The sequence below is a fragment of the Sapajus apella genome, unplaced genomic scaffold (assembly GCF_009761245.1).
Source record: "Sapajus apella isolate SASKATOON/1434 unplaced genomic scaffold, GSC_monkey_1.0 scaffold56, whole genome shotgun sequence".
Taxonomy (NCBI): domain Eukaryota; kingdom Metazoa; phylum Chordata; class Mammalia; order Primates; family Cebidae; genus Sapajus; species Sapajus apella.
Genome location: NW_022436996.1, coordinates 3,328,239 through 3,349,689, shown reverse-complemented (window position 1 = coordinate 3,349,689; position 21,451 = coordinate 3,328,239). Strand labels below are relative to the sequence as shown.

Below are 21,451 nucleotides of genomic sequence, written 5' to 3'. Positions count from 1 at the left end.
TAAAACAGTTCTCTTATTACCTTCAGCACCTGTTCCCCCAAACAAAAGATGAATTTTACATCTGAGGAAATATTTATTGAAAAAGAGTTAATGCTGCGGTATTTGGTAAACTAGACATTTGATTACCTTTTTTTTTTTTTTTTTTTTTGAGACGGAGTTTCGCTCTTGTTACCCAGGCTGGAGTGCAATGGCGCGGTCTCGGCTCATCGCAACCTCCGCCTCCTGGGTTCAGGCAATTCTCCTGCCTCAGCCTCCTGAGTAGCTGGGATTACAGGCACGCGCCACCATGCCAAGCTAATTTTTTGTATTTTTTAGTAGAGATGGGGTTTCACCGTGTTGACCAGCATGGTCTTGATCTCTTGACCTCGTGATCCACCCGTCTCGGCCTCCCAAAGTGCTGGGATTACAGGCGTGAGCCACCGTGCCCAGCCACATTTGAATACATTTTTACACATCAGTTTATTTGTGTGCTCCTAGAGATAAAAATCAAAAACTCTGAACAGTCTCAGGTTCTGTGTAGAAGTAATTGCATGTATTTGATTGTGTAAAGCTGTTTGCCTACTCTCTGTAATGAGATTATAAATATACTGCCCCCAGAGTACCTGGTGTCTTATATGAGATGTATTTTTGTGTTTTTTTCTTGGTGCTATCATTTGTTAGTGTTGAGAACACCTCATTCTTTAAAAGGGAGAATCAGATAATGCTCTGGTATCCCCAATTTCTGACTCCAGAAGTTGACATGTGAAATGAGTTATCTTCCAATCTAGGGGAGGGAGTTTTGGTCACTTTTAGTCTTTTTTTCACATTTAGATCCCCATGAAAAACATTCATACACATGACAGTCTCAGCAGTGAAGGGACAGTTATATGCATAGTCGTTTATTGGTATTTTGAATGCAGATTGGATTACAAGTAGAATCCTGGGCCTTCATCTAGGTTAAGATCTTAATTGACTAGCTTTTTTTCTCAATCAGGATTGTGGAAATTAAACCTTACAGAAAAGATTTGAGTGACAGTGTTCTCAGTTTTCCCAAGGATGGTACAGAACTACATAGTTAGGAAATAAATGAGTTCATTACATACAGAGGATGTCATAGGGTGTAAGTGCTTCAGCCCTTCACTGTGCTCAGTTGAACAGAGCTACAGAGCAGGCGTGTGTAAGGGAATGGTTCACTGTGAAAGTGCCAGTCACCGTTTCTAAAGACAGTCACTGACCAGTGTCCCCCAGTTGCCAGTCCTGCAAGTTGAGCTGTCTCTTCGTTTGCCCTAGGAGGTGGCCCTCGGATTGCCTTTGAAAACGGTGTAAGCCATAAATGAGAGACTGCATTTATTTTAGTTAGGCTTTTTAATTTATTATCTGTGAGTAGGCTTCCAGATTATTTTATTCTAAGTTTCATTGGCATGTGTCACATGTTTTTTTATTGCTGTAACCTAAAGAACCTGCTTGTACACCCACCAAATATTCTCTTTTTTTTTTAGAAACAGAGTCTTACTCCGTCACTGGGCGCCAGGCTGGAGTACAGTGGCGTGACCTCGGCTCACTGCAACCTCCGCCTCCAGGGTTCAAGCACTTCTCCTGCCTCAGCCTCCCGAGTAGCTGGGACTACAGGCGCGTGCCACCACGCCCAGCTAATTTTTTTGTATTTTTAATAGAGACGGGGTTTCACCATGTTGGCCAGGATGGTCTCGTGATCCGCCTGCCTCGGCCTCCCAAAGTGCTGGGATTACAGGCGTGAGCCACCGCACCCGGCCCACAAAATATTCTCTTTAAATAATATCATTAATTTCAGAGGCTCTGTGGGAAAGAGATTTCTCTGCAGTCACAAACAGTTCAGAATTGCCAATGCCAGCAGTAGCTCACTGTCTGAGGATTTATACTTGTGGTCCTTGTATTTGCAAGGCTTTCAAAATTTTCTTGATTCAGTTGTCTGTTAAAAAAAATTTGAGACTGTTATTTTTGTTTTGCCAAACAAATTGTGTATTCTACATTTATTTCAACTATTATAAAATCACTTGCATGCAAATATATTTTTCTTAACATCTTAGAAAGGGGCAATACAGTGTAAAACTTCTTTACATTGAGGTATATATCTCTTTAGAATCTGGATGTAGTTCAGAAAACACTTAAAGGAAAATTAACATTTCAGTTGAAGTTACAAATGTAATTTCCATCCTGTCATATTTTGGTGACCTTTTGTGACAGCTTGTCTCAATTGGAGGAAAGCATTTTTACTTGCTGATGAAAGATGTCATTTGAAACCATTTTATTACTGAGGATAGTGAAATTAATCTTGACACTCAGAACCACTAGAAAAATAATTGCTGATTCACTGCATAAAATGTGTGTGTGAACTAATCAGGTAGTCAAGATTAGAATAAAAGCCTATGCTGGTTAAGAAGAGATTAAAGTTTCTTTCCAATGGGGTCTAGTTTGATTTGAAGGGAAGAGGGTACCATAGAAACAATTTCAAGGAGATGAAATGTGGCTTAGAGATTTTGGAGGAGTTTGGAGATGACGATGGGATCCAAGGTAGAAAGTAGAGTCTGGTAATACTGAAAGCTTACCCCTGGCTGGGGAAGAAGGCAGGAGAAGAAGGCGTCTTGGTATCCTCAGTGACATTTTTAGAAAATGTGTAAGATCTGTTGTCCCAATTTAGCTAGTGTTGTAAAAGGACCACATGTGGCTAAATCATTTTTGTTTCCCTTTAGGAATCTAGAACAGTGTGCCATCTGAAGTTTCTTAGGGCCAGTGCCCATGTTTCCTGTATTCCTAAAGCATCGGCTGAGCAGTGAGCAGCTGCTGGATACTCCATAGTGTTTGCATGAGTGTTTTCTCATTGACTTTGCTCTCATTTGATTTGGCTTCTCTATCAGGCTGCATACATACAAGAAGGCTTCACAGTAAAGGGTTTTCTTTTCTTTTTTCTTTTTTTTTTTTTGAGGCGGAGTCTCGCTCTTGTTGCCCATGCTGGAGTGCAATGGCACAATCTCAGCTCACCGCAACATCTGCCTCCCAGGTTCAAATGATTCTCTTGCATCAGCCTCCCTAGTAGCTGGAATTACAGGCAGGCACCTCCATACCCAGCCAATTTTTGTATTTTTAGTAGAGACGGGGTTTCTCCATGTTGGTCAGGTTGCTCTTGAATTCTCGACCTCAGGTGATCTGCCGGCCTTAGCCCCCCAAAGTGCTGGGATTACAGGCATGAGCCACCACGCCCAGTCTAAGGTTTTAAGAAAATACATACAAAAGTTGAAATGATGTGTATTAAACTGAGTTTTTCATTCTTTATGAAATCACCTTTACTTGACTTTGGAGTGAGTTCATTAATAGTTTTGTTTTTAAATGAGAATGATCAGGAATTTGTTTTCTTGAGTCTATGTGCCATTGTATGCTAATAACACTTCCACCGGCTTCAGTAAGAAAATTATACTGGTGTAGGACCAGAGGGGACAGCTCCTGACTGATGTCATGCACCATCAGTAAAAGATGTGACTGCAAAATGCCTTGTAGTATGAGGACAGTGGTTAAATTTCACTTCAGTGTCTTTTTAGCCTCACTCAGCACATATCAGTGTCTCAAATGAAAATAATTTAAAATTGATTGGCGACACTTGTGTCGTATCACAAAGGAAAGCCTGTGCTGCTTTATCAGATCTCACTAGCCAGTTGTGCGTGTTGCTGGTTGTATCATACAGCCGTTGCTAGTCTGACATTTACTGCAGGTGAAGCACATGCTATTGCAAAGTTTGATTATCACATCACTCTTTCCTCTTTCTCCCTATACCTCTAGTTTGGGCCGTTGGAAAGTAACTAACACATACACATCTTTTCACATAGAGCTTTCAGCAGAGGCCAAGGCAGCATTGCTGGAATTTGAAGAAAGGGAGCGACAGCATAAACAAGGACGCTACAGCTCGAGGCGGGGAGGACGGCGAGGAGGCCCGCTGATGTGTCGCGGCGTGGGGGACCAGAGGAGAGAGAGCACCGAGAGGGGCAGGATGAAGGACCACAGACCCGCGCTGCTTCCTACACAGCCTCCTGTCGTGGTAACTTCAGATTATATTGCGATAGCCCGAGAACTTTAGAACAAACGGAAGTAAACTTTTGTGGGTATCCTGTGATAACATTTCTCTTTCCTTAGTCTGAAGTAAAGTTTGGTGGCAGGAGTAATGGCTGAAGCTTCTGCTTTATGGTCTCCTGTGATTTTGCACAGTCTTAGAAATTCAGTGCTCCAGTCATCTGGTGGTAGGAACCCATCCTGTACCTATACTCATCAAATACTTCCAGAGGAGGAATTGATGTCCGAGGATGACAGAAGCTCCCGTGGGACCTTGCTACCCAAAGCCTCGAGGGAGGCACTTCTGAGTGGATTGCATTGAAAAGATGTTATAGACGGAATTTAGGCAGTTGTTGTTTGTTCTGTAAAAATATTTTTACCTTTATACTGTTTATCATAGATTTTCCCTTAAATAGCAGTTTCTCAGAATTATTATCATATTCCCTGTAAAAAGTTTTCATAGTTTGTAGTATAGGAATAAATCATGTACCTGTAATTTCCGTTAGAATTTCCTTTTTTATTCAAAAATGGCACATCTCAGAAACAAAGACAGGAATTGTTGATTTTTTTATTGTTCTTTTTCTTTGTTTGTTTTTGAGACAGGGTCTCCCTCTTTTGCCTAGGCTGGAGTGCAGTGGCATGATCTTGGCTCACTGCAACCTACACCTCCCTGGTTCAAGAGAGTCTCCTGCCTCATCTTCCTTAGTAGCTGGGATTACAGGTGCTTACCACCACATGCAGCTAATTTTAAAAATATGTTTAGTAGAGGCTGGGTTTCACCATGTTGGCCAGGCTGGTCTCAGACTCCTGACCTCAAGTGATCCACCCGCCTCGCCTCCCAGAGTGCTGGGATTACAGGCATGAGCCACTGGGCCCAACCCATTATTTCAGTTAAGCTTTAGGATTGTATGGTTTTTTCCTTAGAAGCCATTCTTCAAGGAAAAATTTACTTAATACAAGTACGTGTCCAGCACATGTCCTTTTTTGCATTTTTATCTGAATTTAGAGAAAACAACATTTCACTTCTGTTGCAATGTTATATTTTAGGAGGCATTCATTTGTGAAATAACAAAGTAGAAAAGATAATTTTAGTTTTCGCATGAGAATTCCAGCTCTGATGTGTAAAGGAAGGGAGAGGAGTAGCTAGGCATACACAATCCGTGATACTAGGAACTGCTGTTGGCTTACACAGCTGTTTCTGAGCATCTCTAACAGCAGAAAAGCTGGCTTTGCAGTTTGTCTTCTTTCCCTCGGTTGCTCCCTGTCTCCACCCCAGACCTCCACTTGCCAAATGTTGAATAGTCAGTTTCGTTATTTTGGCCTCTTTGGGGGCCAAACAACTCTCGCATGAGACCAATGTTGACGTAATTGTGTCTCTGTGAACCTGGAAAAATTGCTGAACTCTGTTTTCTTACCCATAAAGAAGGGGAGAACATGTATCTATCACCTGCCTTCTTAGAGAGGCTGAACCGAGACGGCGGGAATGCTTTTACAAATGTCATGGACATTCAGTTGACCTCATTCCTGGTGGTGATGTTCTATCTCTGGATCGTCATGTGACTGGTTTGAATGGTTAGAGCCTACTGTGTACTAGGAGTAAACTAGACAGCCACCCAAAGACTGACACAGCTTTGACTGGAAGTGATAGTCTAATCTTTGCCAATCAGTGACGAGATCAGGGCTGTATCATCCTCCACCCCAACTACGTTCTCTCACATCATGAGCTTTCTCCATCCTGTTCACTCCCCATTCCAGAGCTATTTTGGGTCTTTGAGTCTTGACCCTCAGAGTTTTGGAAAGAATATTTTTGGCTCATGTCTCTGCTTTCACCCATTTTCTCCTTGGTTGGCTCCTTGCTGCCTGGATATTCTGTTTACTGTCGTGAATTGTGCCCTCAGAGAGGCCATCTGATCCCTTGTCCTGTTGGCACCCACTCTGGGGCCTTTGGCGTCACACATGGTCTGTCTTTCTTGAGCAGCCCTTTCTTTGGGCATATGAGATTTTGGGTGTACTCTCTTATCTTCTAAAATGGTTTCTTCTTTCTCTCATTTGACCTTTTTATTTTCAGATTAAACTTTTATTTTTTAATTGCATGTATTTATGAGGTACAGTGTGCTATTATAGTATGTATGTGTTGTGGAGGGATTATAACAAGCTAAGTGACATAGCTATGCCTGTAAATACTTCTGGTTTTGGTATTGAGCACTTAAAATCTCTTTGAACAGTTTTGGAATGCCCTTTTCTTCCGTTGCATTTTTCTTCGGGTTTTGTTCTTAGTCCTCCTTTTACTCAGTGGTCTCGCCGGCGCTGTTCCTCATGCTGTCACCTGCTTCTCTCTGAGTCTTAGTCTAGCCTAACCTCTTTCCAGCTCCATTTCTCCATCTTTCAACCGTCCCTGTACCTCTCCAAACTCGTGTTTCACAGGCCCTGAATGTCACTTGTTTCATCAAACAAACATGATCTTTCCCAAACTCCATTGTGTTCTTGAATTAATGACTGTGCATTGTGGTCACTCTCAGTTCAGTTAAAATGTAACCTGGCGTCCCTGTGTCTGTTAGTGTGCTGTCTATGGGATGTGATGGTGAGTCAGATAGACAAGATCCCCACGCTCACGGGCAGATGTGCACAGAGGTGATGAGTTAAGGAGGGAAGGTACTGCGTTCTGGGAGCATGTATGAGGATGTATGAGCATGTTTCCGCATGTTTCCGCATGTTTCCACATGTTTGCGGGTGGGTTCGAGCCGGTACCAGAATCTCTGGAACCGCATCCCCTGAGGAAGGATAGCTGGGCCAAGGCCACTCGCAGTTGAGTTTCAGAATTCTGCTCACTGTTCCTCTGAGATGTCTTCTTGCTGTTGGTCAGACCATGGCTGTTCCTGTGATTCAGCCCTCGACATAGCCTGTTAGATTGTCTCCGTCCGTCTTCTTTACCCTCATTCATCTCACACTGCTGTGAATGATCATCTTCCTACCAGAGAGATCGTCTGTGATCCCTTATTGTACATGTTGTCTATGGTGTAATAATGGATCATTTGGTTGGAATTCAAAAGCCCTCCATAATTTGGCATCATCTGAGGGAAAATAGCTTGTTAAATTAGATGGCTGAATTAGTAGTAGTCTACTGCTAATTAGCTGTGTGGCAAGTTTGACTAGTGATTAAAATCAAAACCTGGAATCAGATGGCCTGAATTCCAGTTCCAGCTCTTCTGCTTTTCAGCTGCTTGATCTTGTAAAAGTATGTCAGTAAATAGGACTTACTTTATAGGGGGAGCCAGGTCGGCTACCTTTCTGTACTGACCTTATAGTAGGCACTTAAAGCGTGTGGAAGGTTCAATCCACAGCAGCTGTTGCTGTTGTTGATTTCCTTCTCTGTAGTGACTGTTTAATAACCAACACTAGAGACAAAATAACCAAGCTCGAGATCTCTGACCACTTTGAGTGTGTAATTTTCATACCTTCTTTCTTTTTTTTTTTTTTTTTTTTCCTTGAGACGGAGTTTCGCTCTTGTTACCCAGGCTGGAGTGCAATGGCGCGATCTCGGCTCACCGCAACCTCCGCCTCCTGGGTTCAGGCAATTCTCCTGCCTCAGCCTCCTGAGTAGCTGGGATTACAGGCACGCACCACCATGCCCAGCTGATTTTTTGTACTTTTAGTAGAGACGGGGTTTCACCTTGTTGACCAGGATGGTCTCGATCTCTTGACCTCGTGATCCACCCGCCTCGGCCTCCCAAAGTGCTGGGATTACAGGCGTGAGCCACCGCGCCCGGCCTCATACCTTCTTTCTTGCCTTCTCTCCTGGTCTCCTAGTTTGACCAGGCAGGTGGGTCTCTGCTGCTTCTGCTTCTTTCTGGGTGTCTGTCTCTCACTTTCCTTATACTTCTGTCTCCTTCATCACTGAGTTCAGGTGCCACCTTCTCAGAGAAGCTCCCTCCCCGCCTCTCCTGGAGTCTGGCTCTTTGTAGCCCCGTCCTTTTCTCGCGCCTCAGTTCCCTAGCAGGGTAACTGGCAGATCTCCTGCCTTTCCTCTCAGAGGTCCTGGAGGAGCAAGCAGGACGACTACGACCAGGGCGTGGCCGCAGCTCTTCTGCGCCGGCAGGCTTTGCTCAGCGTGCGCGGTTTTATTCCCTGAACCGAATTTTTCTTTTTTCAAAATTCATGTTGGGTGCTTTGGGTCTGTCAGTTTTTTCGCTCTTGCCTTGAGAATGACTCAGTTGTGAGACAGTAGCCCTCACTGTGAAGAAGAGAAGCTCCTTTATCCTGCCGTTTTGATACAAGTTATTAACTACAGACTTCTTACACCGGAACTTAAAATATTCAATCACTGTAAATTTGTAATATGTCAGCATTCTTTAACATGTTGATTTTGGTGAACTTTTTTTTTTTTTTTTTTTTTTTTTTTTGTGATTTGTAGACTCATTCTCCAAGGTTAATTCCTCCTCCACAGCCTCAGGCTCCCCCTCCGCCGCCACCACCACCTCAGCAGCAGCCGATCAGAAGCCTGTTCCAGCCTCAGCAGCTGCAGCCTCTGCTTCCTGTGCAGCACCCGCACCACACATCCCCGCCGCAGGGAATGCACATGCCTCCCCAGCTAGAGACCCCAAGGATGATGATGACCCCGCCACCCGTGACTCCACAGCAGCCCAAGAACATACACATCAACCCGCACTTCAAAGGGACGGTGGTCACGCCTGTTCAAGGTCTGTGTTTCCTTTTACGGTTGTAAAGCATGGATAGCCCCAGCTTCCAATGGCGTGACTTAGGATTTTTCCACTGCCACATTTTCGGCTTCATGAGCATGTGAAGGCAGTATGCGTTCAGTAGAAATCATAGTTCTAATGTTGTGGTTTGAGCTCTCCTGGGGTAGCACCATGCATCACAAGACTCCCTCGAGCTGGGCAGGGGCCTGCAGTTCCCAGGCAGCCCCGATGATTTTGCCAGCTGTGGAATGTGAGTGTTCTGAGCCTAGGTAGGCAAGGCTAAGCTATGATGTTTCATTGGTTGGCCATATAAATGCATTTCGACTAAGGGTCTTCACAGCTTACGATGGGCTTGTTGGGGTGTAACCCCATCCTAAGTTGAGAAGCATCTGTTATGTTATAGATGACTGTGCATCTGAAGGCATTTATTTATTAGTTTATTGCATTGAAGCTGTTGCTGTGGGAAAATGGTTTTCACATTAAAGTTTGTAAGGATTTGTTTTCCTTGGCTCTTCCCCATTCACTTAGATTTTAGCTTGATGGGTCAAGCTTATTTCTTTAAAAATGTGTATCTCTTATTATATAATTGAGTGGAAAGCACTGAGAGTACAGTCTGAATGCAGAGAATACATTAGAGATAGCTACTGGAATGTCTGAGCCGTGACAGTTCGTAAGTCTCCTGGTGAGGATGTTTGCAGTGGTAAGTGTCCCTCTGTGGTTCCAGGCAGCATGCCCCCGCTACATTCCAGTGTCAGCTCGTGGAGAGGGATACATCTGTCTTTCAGTTGTTATAGTCAAATAAGTGCAGATCTGATGATTACTGAAACTTGTTCCTTAAGCTAGGAAACTGTTTTTGAGCAGTTTATATGAAGCATTAACTTCATGTGTCTGTGAACACATTTAGGGAGCTACTACTCTATTTTTGGCATTTGAGTTATGTGAACAAAACAGACAAAGCTTTCTTTCATCATAATCTTGCTTTCTAGCAGACAGTCTTCTTACTGCTTATTAGCCATAAACATAAGTATTTTATGTGGCATGTTAGAAGATGAAAATGCAGTGAGAAATTGAGCAGGATGAAGGGAACGGATGGGGTGTATCTTAAATAGGGTGATCAGGGTGAATGTCACTGAGCAGGAGAGAGTTGAGGGATATAGGAAGGTAGCACTGTGGCTGTTCAGGGAAGAAGAATGCAGGGGCTTCCTCTAGGTGAGACCCTGCCTTGTGTGTGGCAAAAAGGAGACCAGCCTGACTTGGGGCGTGATAAAAGCAGAGAAAAAAATGCAGAACCTGGGTCCTGCGGAGCAGTGGGGCCATCCTCAGGACTTGGGCGGGGAGTGACATGGGGGGGATGAGAGGCGTTTCAGCAGAGGAATTACATGACTGGTGTATGCTTTAGAAGGCTCCTCCTGCTCCTGTGTCGAGAGTAGACTGTAGGGTGGCAAGGGTGGAAGCCAGCGTCCAGCTAGGAGGTGACAGATGATCCGGCTGCAGATCAGTGGTAGCAGGGAGAGAGTGGGGAGCTCAGGACTGGAGGAGTGTGAGGGAAGACAGGAGGTGCGAGAGAGGCCGAGGGGACCAGAGCATCTAGAGGGATTGATTGCATCACCTGATGGGCGCAGACCACAAGTTCTGTTTTGGGTGCATTACATTTGAGATGCCAGCTAGCCATGTGGGTGGAGGTGTCTAGTAGACAATTGGATGAAAGTTCAGTATAGGGGTTTGGGCTCAAAGTGCAGGTGAGGAGGTTGTCGGTGAATATCTGGATTTAGACCCTGTACATGAGTGAGAGCAGGGAGTCTGTGTGTGGGGAGACCAAGGACTAGAACCCAGGGTCCTTGACATAGGCGGTGGGGGCAGGAGGAGAGCCCCACAGAGGAGCTGGGAAGGAGGAAGGAGAATGATGGTCAGCAGGGAAGGAAGCAGGTGGCCATGGGCCAGCAGAGCCGCTGCTGACAGGTCCATGGTTGTGGCCTGCACTTGGGGGTGGTGCTGGTGAGGAGGAGGCACAGCCTGGCTGAGATGGGGTGCGGCCATGAGAGCACTACATTGACAGACTTTGTGTTTCACCGTAACGGAAGTTGGGTGATAATTGGGGGGAGCCACGTGGGCTTGAGAAAAAGTTTTTTATTCTTTTTTAAGTTCTTTCTCATTTTAACTTACAGGATTGTTGCATAGGTACACACATGTCATGGTGGTTTGCTGCCTCCATCCTGCTGTCACCTACATCAGACATTTCTCCCAATGTTATCCCTCCCCAACTTCCCCACCCCTTGCTATCCCTCCCCTAGCACCCCACCCCCCAACAGACCCCAGTGTGTGATGTTCCCCTCTTTGTGTCCATGTGTTCTAATTGTTCAACACCCACCTATGAGAACATGCGGTGTTTGGTTTTCTGTCGTTGTGTCAGTTTGCTGAGAATGATGGTTTCCAGATTCATCCATGTCCCTGCAAAGGACATGAACTCATCCTTTTTTGTGGCTGCATAGTATTCCACCGTGTGTATGGGCCACATTTTCTTTATCCAGTCTATCATCGATGGACATTGGGGTTGGTTCTAGGTCTTTGCTATTGTAAACAGTGCCGCAGTGAACATACGTGTGCATGTATCTTCATAATAGAATGATTTATAATCCTTTGGGTATATACCCAGTAATGGGATTGCTGGGTCAAATGGAATTTCTATTTCTTGATCCTTGAGGACTTGCCACACTGTCTTCCACAATGGTTGAACTAATTTACACTCCCACCAACAGTGTAAAAGTGTTCCTGTTTCTCCACATCCTCTCCAGCATCTGTTGTCTCCAGACTTTAATGATCGCCATTCTGAATGGCATGAGATGGTATCTCAATGTGGTTTTGATTTGCGTTTCTCTAATGACCAGTGATGGTGAGCATTTTTCCATATGCTTTTTGGCCTCATAAGTGTCTTCTTTTGAAAAGTGTTCATGTCCTTCACCCACTTTTTGATGGGGTTGTTTGTTTTTATCTTGTAAATCTGTTTTAGTTCTTTGTAGATTCTGGATATTAGCCCTTTGTCAGATGGGTAGATTGTGAAAATTTTTTCCCATTCTGTTGGTTGCCAGTTCACTCTAATGATTGTTTCTTTTGCTGTGCAGAAGCTCTTAAGTTTAATTAGATCCCATTTGTCCTATTTGGCTTTTGTTGCCATTGCTTTTGGTGTTTTAGTCATGAGGTCCTTGCCTGTGCCTATGTCCTGAATGGTGTTGCCTAGGTTTTCTTCTAGGGTTTTTATGGTGTTAGGTCTTATGTTTAAATGCTATCCCCATCAGGCTACCAGTGATCTTCTTCACAGAACTGGAAAAAACCACTTTAAACTTCATATGGAACCAAAAAAAAAGTCCCCATAGCCAAGACAGTCCTAAGCAAAAAGAGCAAAGCTGGAGGCATCACACTCTCTGACTTCAAACTATACTACAAGGCTACAGTAATCAAAACAGCATGGTACTGGTACCAAAACAGAGATATAGACCAATGGAACAGAACAGAGCCCTCGAAGTAACGTCACACATCTACAACCATCCGATCTTTGACAAGCCTGACAAAAACAAGCAATGGGGAAAGGATTCCCTGTTTAATAAATGGTGTTGGGAAAACTGGCTAACCATGTGCAGAAAGCAGAAACTGGACCCCTTCCTGACACCTTACACAAAAATTAACTCCAGATGGGTTAAAGATTTAAACAAGTATTTTATTCATTGCACTTATAGAAAAGAGCTAGTTAAGAAGAAAAAACATCATTGATGCAGAGGAGAGGAAAAACCTGTCCTTTTCAGGATTAAGTGCCAGAGGTGGGGTTGTTGGGATGGAAGAGAGGGAGTCCTCATCAGATGGGACAGATGGTGAGGACTGAGCTCAGATGGGTGGGCAGGTGGACAAGTCTTGTGTCAGTTCTTCCTTGGGGGCCTCAGTTTCCTCAGTGGGTAGCAAGGAGCTAGAGTGGGGAGGTAGGAGATCGTGTTGAAGGTCCGAAAGGAGGAGCTATGGAGTATCTTCTAGTGCTGTTAAAGAGTGGATGTGTACCCTGAGCCCTAGAGGGGTGTGGATTTGAGGTGAGAGCAGTCAGCATGGTTGTGTGTGTCTGTCCAGCTGCGCTCATCTGCACACAGTAGGTGTGGAATAGGTAGGCAGTTGGGTTTACAAGGGTCATGGTTTTCACAAAGTGGTAAAGGCAGTGCTGATAACGATGGATTGTGGCTCTTAAGGTAGATGCCAGGGAGGAGAGGACACCGGGGAGCAGGCTGAGACGGTGAAAAGGAGGTCATTGGAGATCTTCTTAGAGTTGAATGATTGTTCGAATCGGGGTCCTAGAGGGAGCGAGATGGAAGGGTAGAATGGTCACCAGGACTGGAGGCAGAGGGGGCACGGACCTGAGGCAAGGCACAGCAAGGGCCACTTTTGTGTTTATTCAGACTGGGGCTGAACTCCCTGAAACGTGAGAGGGGCAGTGTGGTGCTGGGGGATGTCAGGTGGTGACATGAGATGAAAGCTGGGTCTGGAAGCAGCAATAAGATCAAGAGGGAGCCCTTGTGCCTCCAGACCTTTGGCAAGAAGCTGTGGGAGAACAGCTGCCACTCAGGGGCCATTAGAGCGAGAAGGCGAAGGAGCAGGGGTGTTGTGCACGCTGCAAATGGGTGGGGAATTTGGGATTCCCAGGGGTGTGGGAGAGAAGTTTCAGAAGATGAGAGTAGCCTGAGGTAGTAGTTCAGGTGCGGGGATTGGCCAGTGGCCTAGAGCCTGGGAGCCTCCCATACTGATGTACATGGGTCAAAAGTATTATGAAGCTGTCCTGTGGCCATGGAGCAGGGGACCAGGATGGTGACAGGCTGACCCAGAGTGGAAGGGAGGGGGCGTCTCTTGACAGTGTTTGCGGGTCACCACCAGGCCACTGGGCATGGCAGAGAACCATGAAGTTGTAAAGTATGATTAACTCCTAACCCCTCTTGACCCCATTGCATGTCCCTATGTGCCCACAAAGCTCTTCCCACCCTGGTTAGCATCGCTCGTCGCCACGTCCTCTTAACGTGGCCCTGAGCGTCGCTGACCGGCGCGGTGCCTGTGTCTCCCACAGTAGCTGTTGAATGGATGGACGCGTGAACACATGCATGCTTGAATGGGGAAGTGTGGCTTTCCTTCAGGTAATATTTTGTGTCTTCCCCATAGTGGTTGCCCTAAATTTGGAACTCCTGTCTGTCAAATTTGTTGGAATAATTTTGCTTATGCTGGCATTTGTTATTGTTGTGCATTTCCTTGTAAAATTCAATGGAAAACTGGCAGTTGGTAATATATACAGATTTTCTTTAGCTTAACTAAAATAATTTTAGAACCATAGGGTGGTAAAACTATGAGGAAGACCCGAGATATCCTCTGTGCGTGAAAGTGGTATCCCCTGCAAAAGGCAGCAGGCTGACAAGTGTAGAATGCAGGCCTTGCACCCCAAAGCCCACGTGTGATTTATCAACTACTCCACGGTCAGCCTTCTAACGAAAGTTTAAACCCTGAACCAGCTAGCCTTTCTTCACCATGAAACCAGGAGCTCTAGTGCCACATATCCCTTATCTGTAATTTACCTTTGATCTTCAGAGGTACACTGACAGGAGAGGAGGACAGAGTGTCCTTACTGGGTACGGATAGGAAACACTTTTGAAGCAGTTGTTTATTCTGTAATAAATGAATGGGCTTAAGTAGAAATACACAGTTTCTCTTGAGAGAGACCGAATATCAAGATGTCTCCGGTACATAAAAGATACACAGATTAAACCAGTGATTCTCAGAGCCTTATGCAGATGAAAGATGCTTTTTAAAAAAGTTAATATATACACATCTTCTGATGGCACGTACTGTCTTTTTGAGGACGAAGAGTGTTCCACTATAATTCATTTAAAAACAATTTTGATGGAAATTTAACTTGTTTCCAGATTTTCAGTATTTCAATTATAATGAATTGAAAACAGTGCATTAGATAACATGGAACAACATGGTGTAAATATTAAACTTCAGATATTCAAGTTGAGGTTTCAGCTAGCCTGGGCTCTATCATCACTCCTTTTAAATTCTTCTCTGCTCACATTGGTCAGGGAGGCAGTCAGGCAGCCAGGGACTGGAGGGAGAGCGTGTAGACGATGCCTGGGCATTCCCACTGAGGTGGCTTCTCTTGGGTGGGCCGGGGGTCTGCCCTGTTCCCACCGTGACTGCCTGCAGCAATCCTTTTGTCTGCTGTTTTTCCTTTTTTTTTTTTTTTAATAGGGAAAAGGCTGGTACTTTATGGAAATTACCAGCTCATCAGAAGCTTCTGTGTAAGAAATCCATTTATTATCATCAGATTGCTTTCTAGAGATCTCACCTTGCCTTCTTGCTCTCATTCTCCTGGTTAAAGAGGCTTCATGTTTTATCCTTTTATCATGTTGGAATTTTTTGGTAGGTGTTGGCATTTAAATTCCAACTTTACAAGTAGTGCTTATGATTGAGTTATTGAAGATCTGGGTGCTTTCTATTTGTTAACTTGATTTTAAAAATCATGTCTTTGTATTTAACATGTAGTGTTTTTCTTTGTCACCTTCATTATAATCTTCTGAGGTCAGAAATATTCTTGTTTTCCTTCTCCACTTTCTCTAGTCTAATATTTCACTTTAGATAAGGAATTGCTGTAACACCAGCTGTGTAGAATTGAGGGGAGGGTTGGATTCTACTTTATATAAAGTCTTGGAAACTGACCCACTCTAATTTTGAAATTTGGACTCCATCTGTCAAGGAAGGGAGGAACTTCTGCCATTTTTACATTTTATAATAGTAAGCTTCTCTCAGTCACACTTTGCATTTGATCAAGCAGTGACACAGCCCCATGTGTGCTACCACTTGAAAATAAGTATGGGAAGTGTGATGTCAATTATAAGGATGTATGGAATTCCTTGAGTAATCATAGTTAATAAAAAAAAGTGTATTCTAGCACTCTTGTTTTTAAAGTGATTCTGATTGACTCTTTTTTTCTTCTGATTGACTCTTAAAAGCTACACCTCTGTATTTCTCATTTAGCAGAAACTTCTTAAATTAAAAATGCGCTACATTGTCAATTCCCCTGATGTGTATGAGTTTGCTAGGGCTGCCATAACAGGCACTGCAGATAGGGCAAGCTAAACAACAGAAACTTATTTTCTCACAGTTCCAGAGGCTGGAAGTCCAAGTTCAAGGTGTGGGGGCAGGGCAGCTTCCTTCTGAGGCCTCTCGCCTTGCCTTGTCCTTGGCCGCCTTCTCCCTGTGTCCTCACCTGGTCCTCCCGGCTGTGTGTACTATCTGTCTCTAAATTTCCCTTTCTTATAAGGACAGCAGTCAGGTTGGATTAGGGCCTAGACCTCATTTGACCTTAATTAACCCCTTCAAAGAGGTAATTAGTGGAATTCAGTTATATTATGAGGTACTGGGGTTGGGGCTTCAACTTATACATTTGGGGTTGGGTGCAGGGGTCCGGAAAGGGAGTTGCAAACAGTTGACCCCACAGTACCTGACAATCTGAGAGGTTCCTAGGTGCATCTGCTAGCACATTTTGATGAAAGGCATAGCCTGCATTTAGGTCGTGAGTTTCTTTGAAAATCAAGATCAGTATAGTGCATGGTGAGTTTTAAAGAGCTTAAACACATCTGCTATAGCCTCAAGGTATGAAACGTACAGCTAGCTTCTTCTCTATTATGAAATGTCTTTTAAAAAATGATTTGATTCCTTGTTCTTTTGGTGGATTGATGGAAGTCTTGCTTGTTTATAAACTAAAGTAAACTAAAATCTTGGCATAGTAGATTGTTTAGTAGATCCTTCTTTTTAATGGCCTGTGAGCATTTTCTCCAATTCCTGGGATGTGTTGTTTTCCTTTCTCTGACTGCCTCACTTCCCTCCCTCCCCTTCTCTCTGTCATGATTCATGAGGATTGAGATTTAAATTTTTATATGACTGGTGTAGGAAAATATAACTGGGGCTCAATAACCTGGATAGCCTGGATAGGGATAGGAGAAACAAACTATCTTCTTGTGTTGCAAAATATTTTAATTCCAAATAGCAGTCAACTACTGAGATTGGAACTTCTGCTTGCACTGTTGTGTACCGAAAGGAAACTTCTGCGTTCCCCTTTTCTCTTAAGGAATTGTTAAAACTACTAAATGCTTAGCTTAAGTGTAAGCGCGATGTATTATGTCTGGTATGCACAGTGTATATTTCATATTAAATTTCATATCTTGTGTCTCTAACGCAAGGCGTTTTTCTTGCAGTGCCCTTGCTGCCAGTTCCGAGCCAGCCGAGACCTGCCGTGGGACCCCAGAGATTCCCAGTGAGTAGCAGCTGCTTCTTCTGCTCTGATAGGGATGAGCACACATTTACTAAGAAATATTAATATACCAAGTGCAAGAGGTTCCAGCCAAATATAATTTTAAGGATTTGCAAATATTGACAATAATCTCTGCAATAGAAAATGTTTGTTAAAAGCTTAAGGTCAATGAATTTTTGAGAGTGGAATTAATTTTGTTTAACTGTAAAATTGTTGAATCAGGATCATCAGTGGAATGTCATTTGTCTTAAAGAATATGAATATTGATTTTATTATTGCCTTATGTTAAGTGAGAAAGGACCTTGCTTTATTGGAGAGATGGAGGTGTGTGTGCACGCGCACACAGGCACATGTGTGTTTGTGTATGTGTATGAAATTCTAGGAAATGAAAATGAGAGATCTCTTCTTGTTTTTTAAAAGAACTCCCAGGGTCTTAAGGAGCCACTCATTTTGTATTTTAAAATGAAGGTTTTCACTTGAGAATACTTTTAAAAGAAAGCATTCATTCTCTCTCTTTCTCTCTCACACACGCTCTGTCTCTCATTCACTTATACACACACAGACATGTGCACTTCGCTGTATTTTCCTTAATTTTATCCAGTCTTCTAGCATGTTTTAGGTAGAAGAAACAAGCCCATGAACTAGTTACATTTGTTTAAATATATACATTTTACTTTGTTTGAATCTTTGGTTCAGTGTGTAGTTTGTTCATGATTTTATTAAACTAGAGAGTACTTTTTTTTTAAACAGTGTGGGGGAAAAAATGTACTGACCATAAACATTAATGTCATTTATGTGCAAAACAGAGATAGTCTTAATTAGGTTAAACAGTCTGATTTTCAGGAAATATCTAAGTGACCTATTTAACTGTTTATCTTTGGTACTTCAGTACATAACATTTATATATGGCATTTAGCAGAAAGGTTTTAATGAAGGATGTGAATGTATAATCAGTTGATTATTCAAAAATAACATTACTGGCTTTAAGGTTCAGAGTTTCAAAGAAACTTCTTTGACTTATAGTTAATATGAATTATGACACGTTTCTAAAGCTAGCGCTTCCTGATTTCTTTATATTTAGCTAATGTGTTTTTATAAATTATTTGCCAAGTTCTAAAAGTTAGTTGTTTTCAAAAGAGGTGATATGTATTGAGCATCTATTTGAAGCAGTTGTCTGAAAAGCCAAGTTTTATTAGTTCCATTACCCAAGGCTGACATGGATAATTTTAGTCATTGAATACATCGCTTCTGTGGAGTAGTTGATCTGCTAGTTATTGTAAAGCACTGACATATTAAATACTTTTTTGCTTTCTCAAGACTGTGAATATATCTGTGTTAAAATCATTTTCGGATGTGGATTCATGTTTTGTACTACAGGGATAAAATTTGATGAAAAGCATTTGCAGTTAAGATATAAACCTAAAGCAGTGTAATTGATGTTTTTGTAAAAATATTTACTAGTACAAAATTATAATAGTCACTTGCCATTTTTATTTCATTTTTCAATTATGCAAACATGATGTATTAGAAGAGGATAATAAAAGAACATTTTTGTGAGAAATTGAACTTGCCTTTCAGTTACATAGTACTCTGAGCATGGTAAATATGTTTCAAGGCAGTTTTGAACAGTTTTCTGTGAGGTGTAATGTTCTTTTTGTTTTTGAGATGGGAAGTGTGTGTAGGTGATCAGAAATAGTTGGGCTAGAAATGAGCTGTATATGCAAATATAGCTTAAGAAATGTTCTCTTCAGCGCAGGTATTTACCACGATTTAACATGTATCTTAAGTCCCAAGTGCTGACGTTACAGTGAACTTGGGGTATAGAACATGCAGTGCACTACTTATTTCTGTAATCATTTTCCCTTAGAGAAAATAATGAAATGTGGAATGTATCTTTTGAAATACAGTAGCAGTATTGTGTTTTTAAAAAGCCCACCAGAGTATTGTTGGGAGGATGATAAACTATAGGGTGTCTCTGGTTGTTTTACTTGGAAGCCAGATCTTTGTTGAGTAAAATTATTTTTTCTTTTTTTCTGCTACTAGATTAAACTTGCTTTCTATGAATGTAAGTGTAATTTATGAACATTTAATGAGGATCTACTTTATGCCAAGTGCTCTGCATAGTGCTCGTCTCTAAGCTATAAAATGAACCAAGCATAGTTAAATGAAGCCTAACTGATGTCCTCAAGCTAATTTTCATTTGAGTAAGATTTAAAAATAGTGAAGACAGCATTATTGTGGCTTAGCAAAGCCCTTTGGAGATTTCTTATTGATGGCCAAATACCCTGAAGGCTCTGTCTTGGCTCTTATGGATGGCTGTCTGCCCCTCAGTTTCTATCCTGTTGGTTTTCTGTATTTCGGGCTCAATCAATATTTGTTAAACTGAATTTTGCTTTGTAAACTGACTACACACACACACACGCACGCACGCACGCACGCCGGCACGTGTACACACACACACACACACACACACACACACACACACACAGTGATGAAATATTCAACTTCAGATTTAGCAGGTGGTCTGTTTGAGTCTTCCTTGGTACATAAAAATAGATTTGAATTCAAAAATCTGTGTGCCAGTTGTTACGAAATTTGCCATTGAGCAAATCAAGTCCATTGTAATCCCTCCTTTCCCCAGCTTAAGAACCTTTAAAGGAATTCTCCTTGCTCCTGGGATAGGAAACGTTCTATCCAAAGCTATGCACGTAGTGTGTATGTAGCTTCCTCACGTCAGTCAGGGCTGTGTGTTTACTCCTATTTATGTGGTATCTGGTGAATGTTGGTGGCTCAGTGCCACAGAGTCCCAGTCACCCTGTGCTCAGTGGTGCACTTAGCCACAGGCCCTGTGCAGAGAGGCGGGAGGGAGTGCAGAGTTGCCATACATACCTGGAAACTTACTATAGAGTGATCTTACTGCTTATTGGGAGCCCTAAGTAGAATGAGCAATGTAAAGGGGTGTGTGCATTTTAATTTTTGTATTTTTTACCTTTTATTGTTTGCAAGACCATGTATGTGAATTTGCCTAGTAGAATTATATCACATGCATTTCACTATACAATAATACAGTTTGGCACCCAACTGACTAAAGGGTAAAAAAAAAAAGGCAGACAGTAGACAAAGTATCACCAGATTTCCAAATTTTAAAGGATGTACAACACATTTGGTATTCATGCTTAATTTAGAACTGGTGTGTCCGGAAATTTTGCTGAGTGGTAATACCTCCAGTTTTTAAATTAAAAATTACAGAAATTGAGGCACCAAAATAGAAAACACTATTTTTCACAGTGTGTAAAATTATTTAAAATTATTTTTAAAATTCTTAAAAATCCAAAGCTGAGGCCAAAATTTGGTATTCTAGGCTTTGCTTGTAGTCAGACTAATCTTTTATTTCTTGTTAATTAGCATTTAGAGAATTTAATAAATGATTTTTAAAACAAATAATTGAATGTCAAAATAAGTGTCTTAAGAAAAGGATCCTTGTTTTTGATCATTTGGGGGAAAATTGTTTTAGCTCTTGGTTGTGTTAGTCTTTACACTAGGATGCATGTCCTTCCCAGCCCCTCATTTAAGGAATTCTGTGAAGTGCTTTGTAATTTAAAAATTAGATTCACGTACTTAATTTTAGTTATAGATAAGGACGTTCGTTCTGAACTCTAGAATTTTTTTCTTCTGATTGTAAAATATATTTTTGTTACATAAGTTACGAATGCTTATATGGCTGATGAGCACAGGAAGTGACATACCCTCGGAGCGTCACATGTCCAGTGTGACTGGCTAGCCCTGCTCCATCTGGGCACCTTGCCCTGTCCAGTCTTCCACTCTGGCTTCTTACCATCCACTAGTCCATTTAATGAACATGTTTTTGTTCAGGTCAAGGTTGTTGAATGCTCTATCACAAAACATTGTGTTTGTTTTGTTTTGTCTTTTAAATAAGGGAGTAGTGGGGTGGAAGGCTAGTTTACCTTTCTGAAAGTAAGTTTCTGCACTTTAAATTCTGTGTTCCATTTCGGATGTTCCTTGTTTTACAATTAAATTAATCTACTTGGTTTCTCTTTCTACAAAGGCTATACCTGGTGTTTTTGTCACTAACATAAAGTTATAAGTCCTTATCTTATCCATAAAGTATATTTTCTAGTCATGGATTTGTCCTCAGAGAGTTTTTTTGTTTTTAAAGTTTGCCCACTTAAAAAAGTAACATAAAATGTCAATTGTTGAAATATTTTTAAAGTGTTTTGAGATTTTTCTGAATGTAGTTTTGTTTTTCAGTGCAATTGCTGTTTTTAAGCTTTTGAAAAAGGCCTGAGCTAAATTTTAAGCTTATGAAAAAATCATTTTGAAGATTCTTGACCTAGAGTTTTCTTTTTTG

General features: G+C 42.1%; 1 protein-coding gene across 9 annotated transcripts in view; it reads left to right on the top strand.

Moving 5' to 3' along the window:
- Positions 1-21,451, top strand: part of RBM33 (RNA binding motif protein 33) — a 132,001-nt gene that overhangs the window by 54,493 nt on the left and 56,057 nt on the right. For 7 of the 9 annotated variants that reach the window (XM_032244910.1, XM_032244906.1, XM_032244905.1 and 4 more), the window contains exons 7-9: positions 3,837-4,045; positions 8,468-8,753; positions 17,027-17,085. In XM_032244910.1, the coding sequence (XP_032100801.1) occupies positions 3,837-4,045; positions 8,468-8,753; positions 17,027-17,085 (554 nt within the window). The remainder of the gene's footprint in view (positions 1-3,836; positions 4,046-8,467; positions 8,754-17,026; positions 17,086-21,451) is intronic. The other 2 variants (XM_032244908.1, XM_032244904.1) reach the window with 1 other exon arrangement.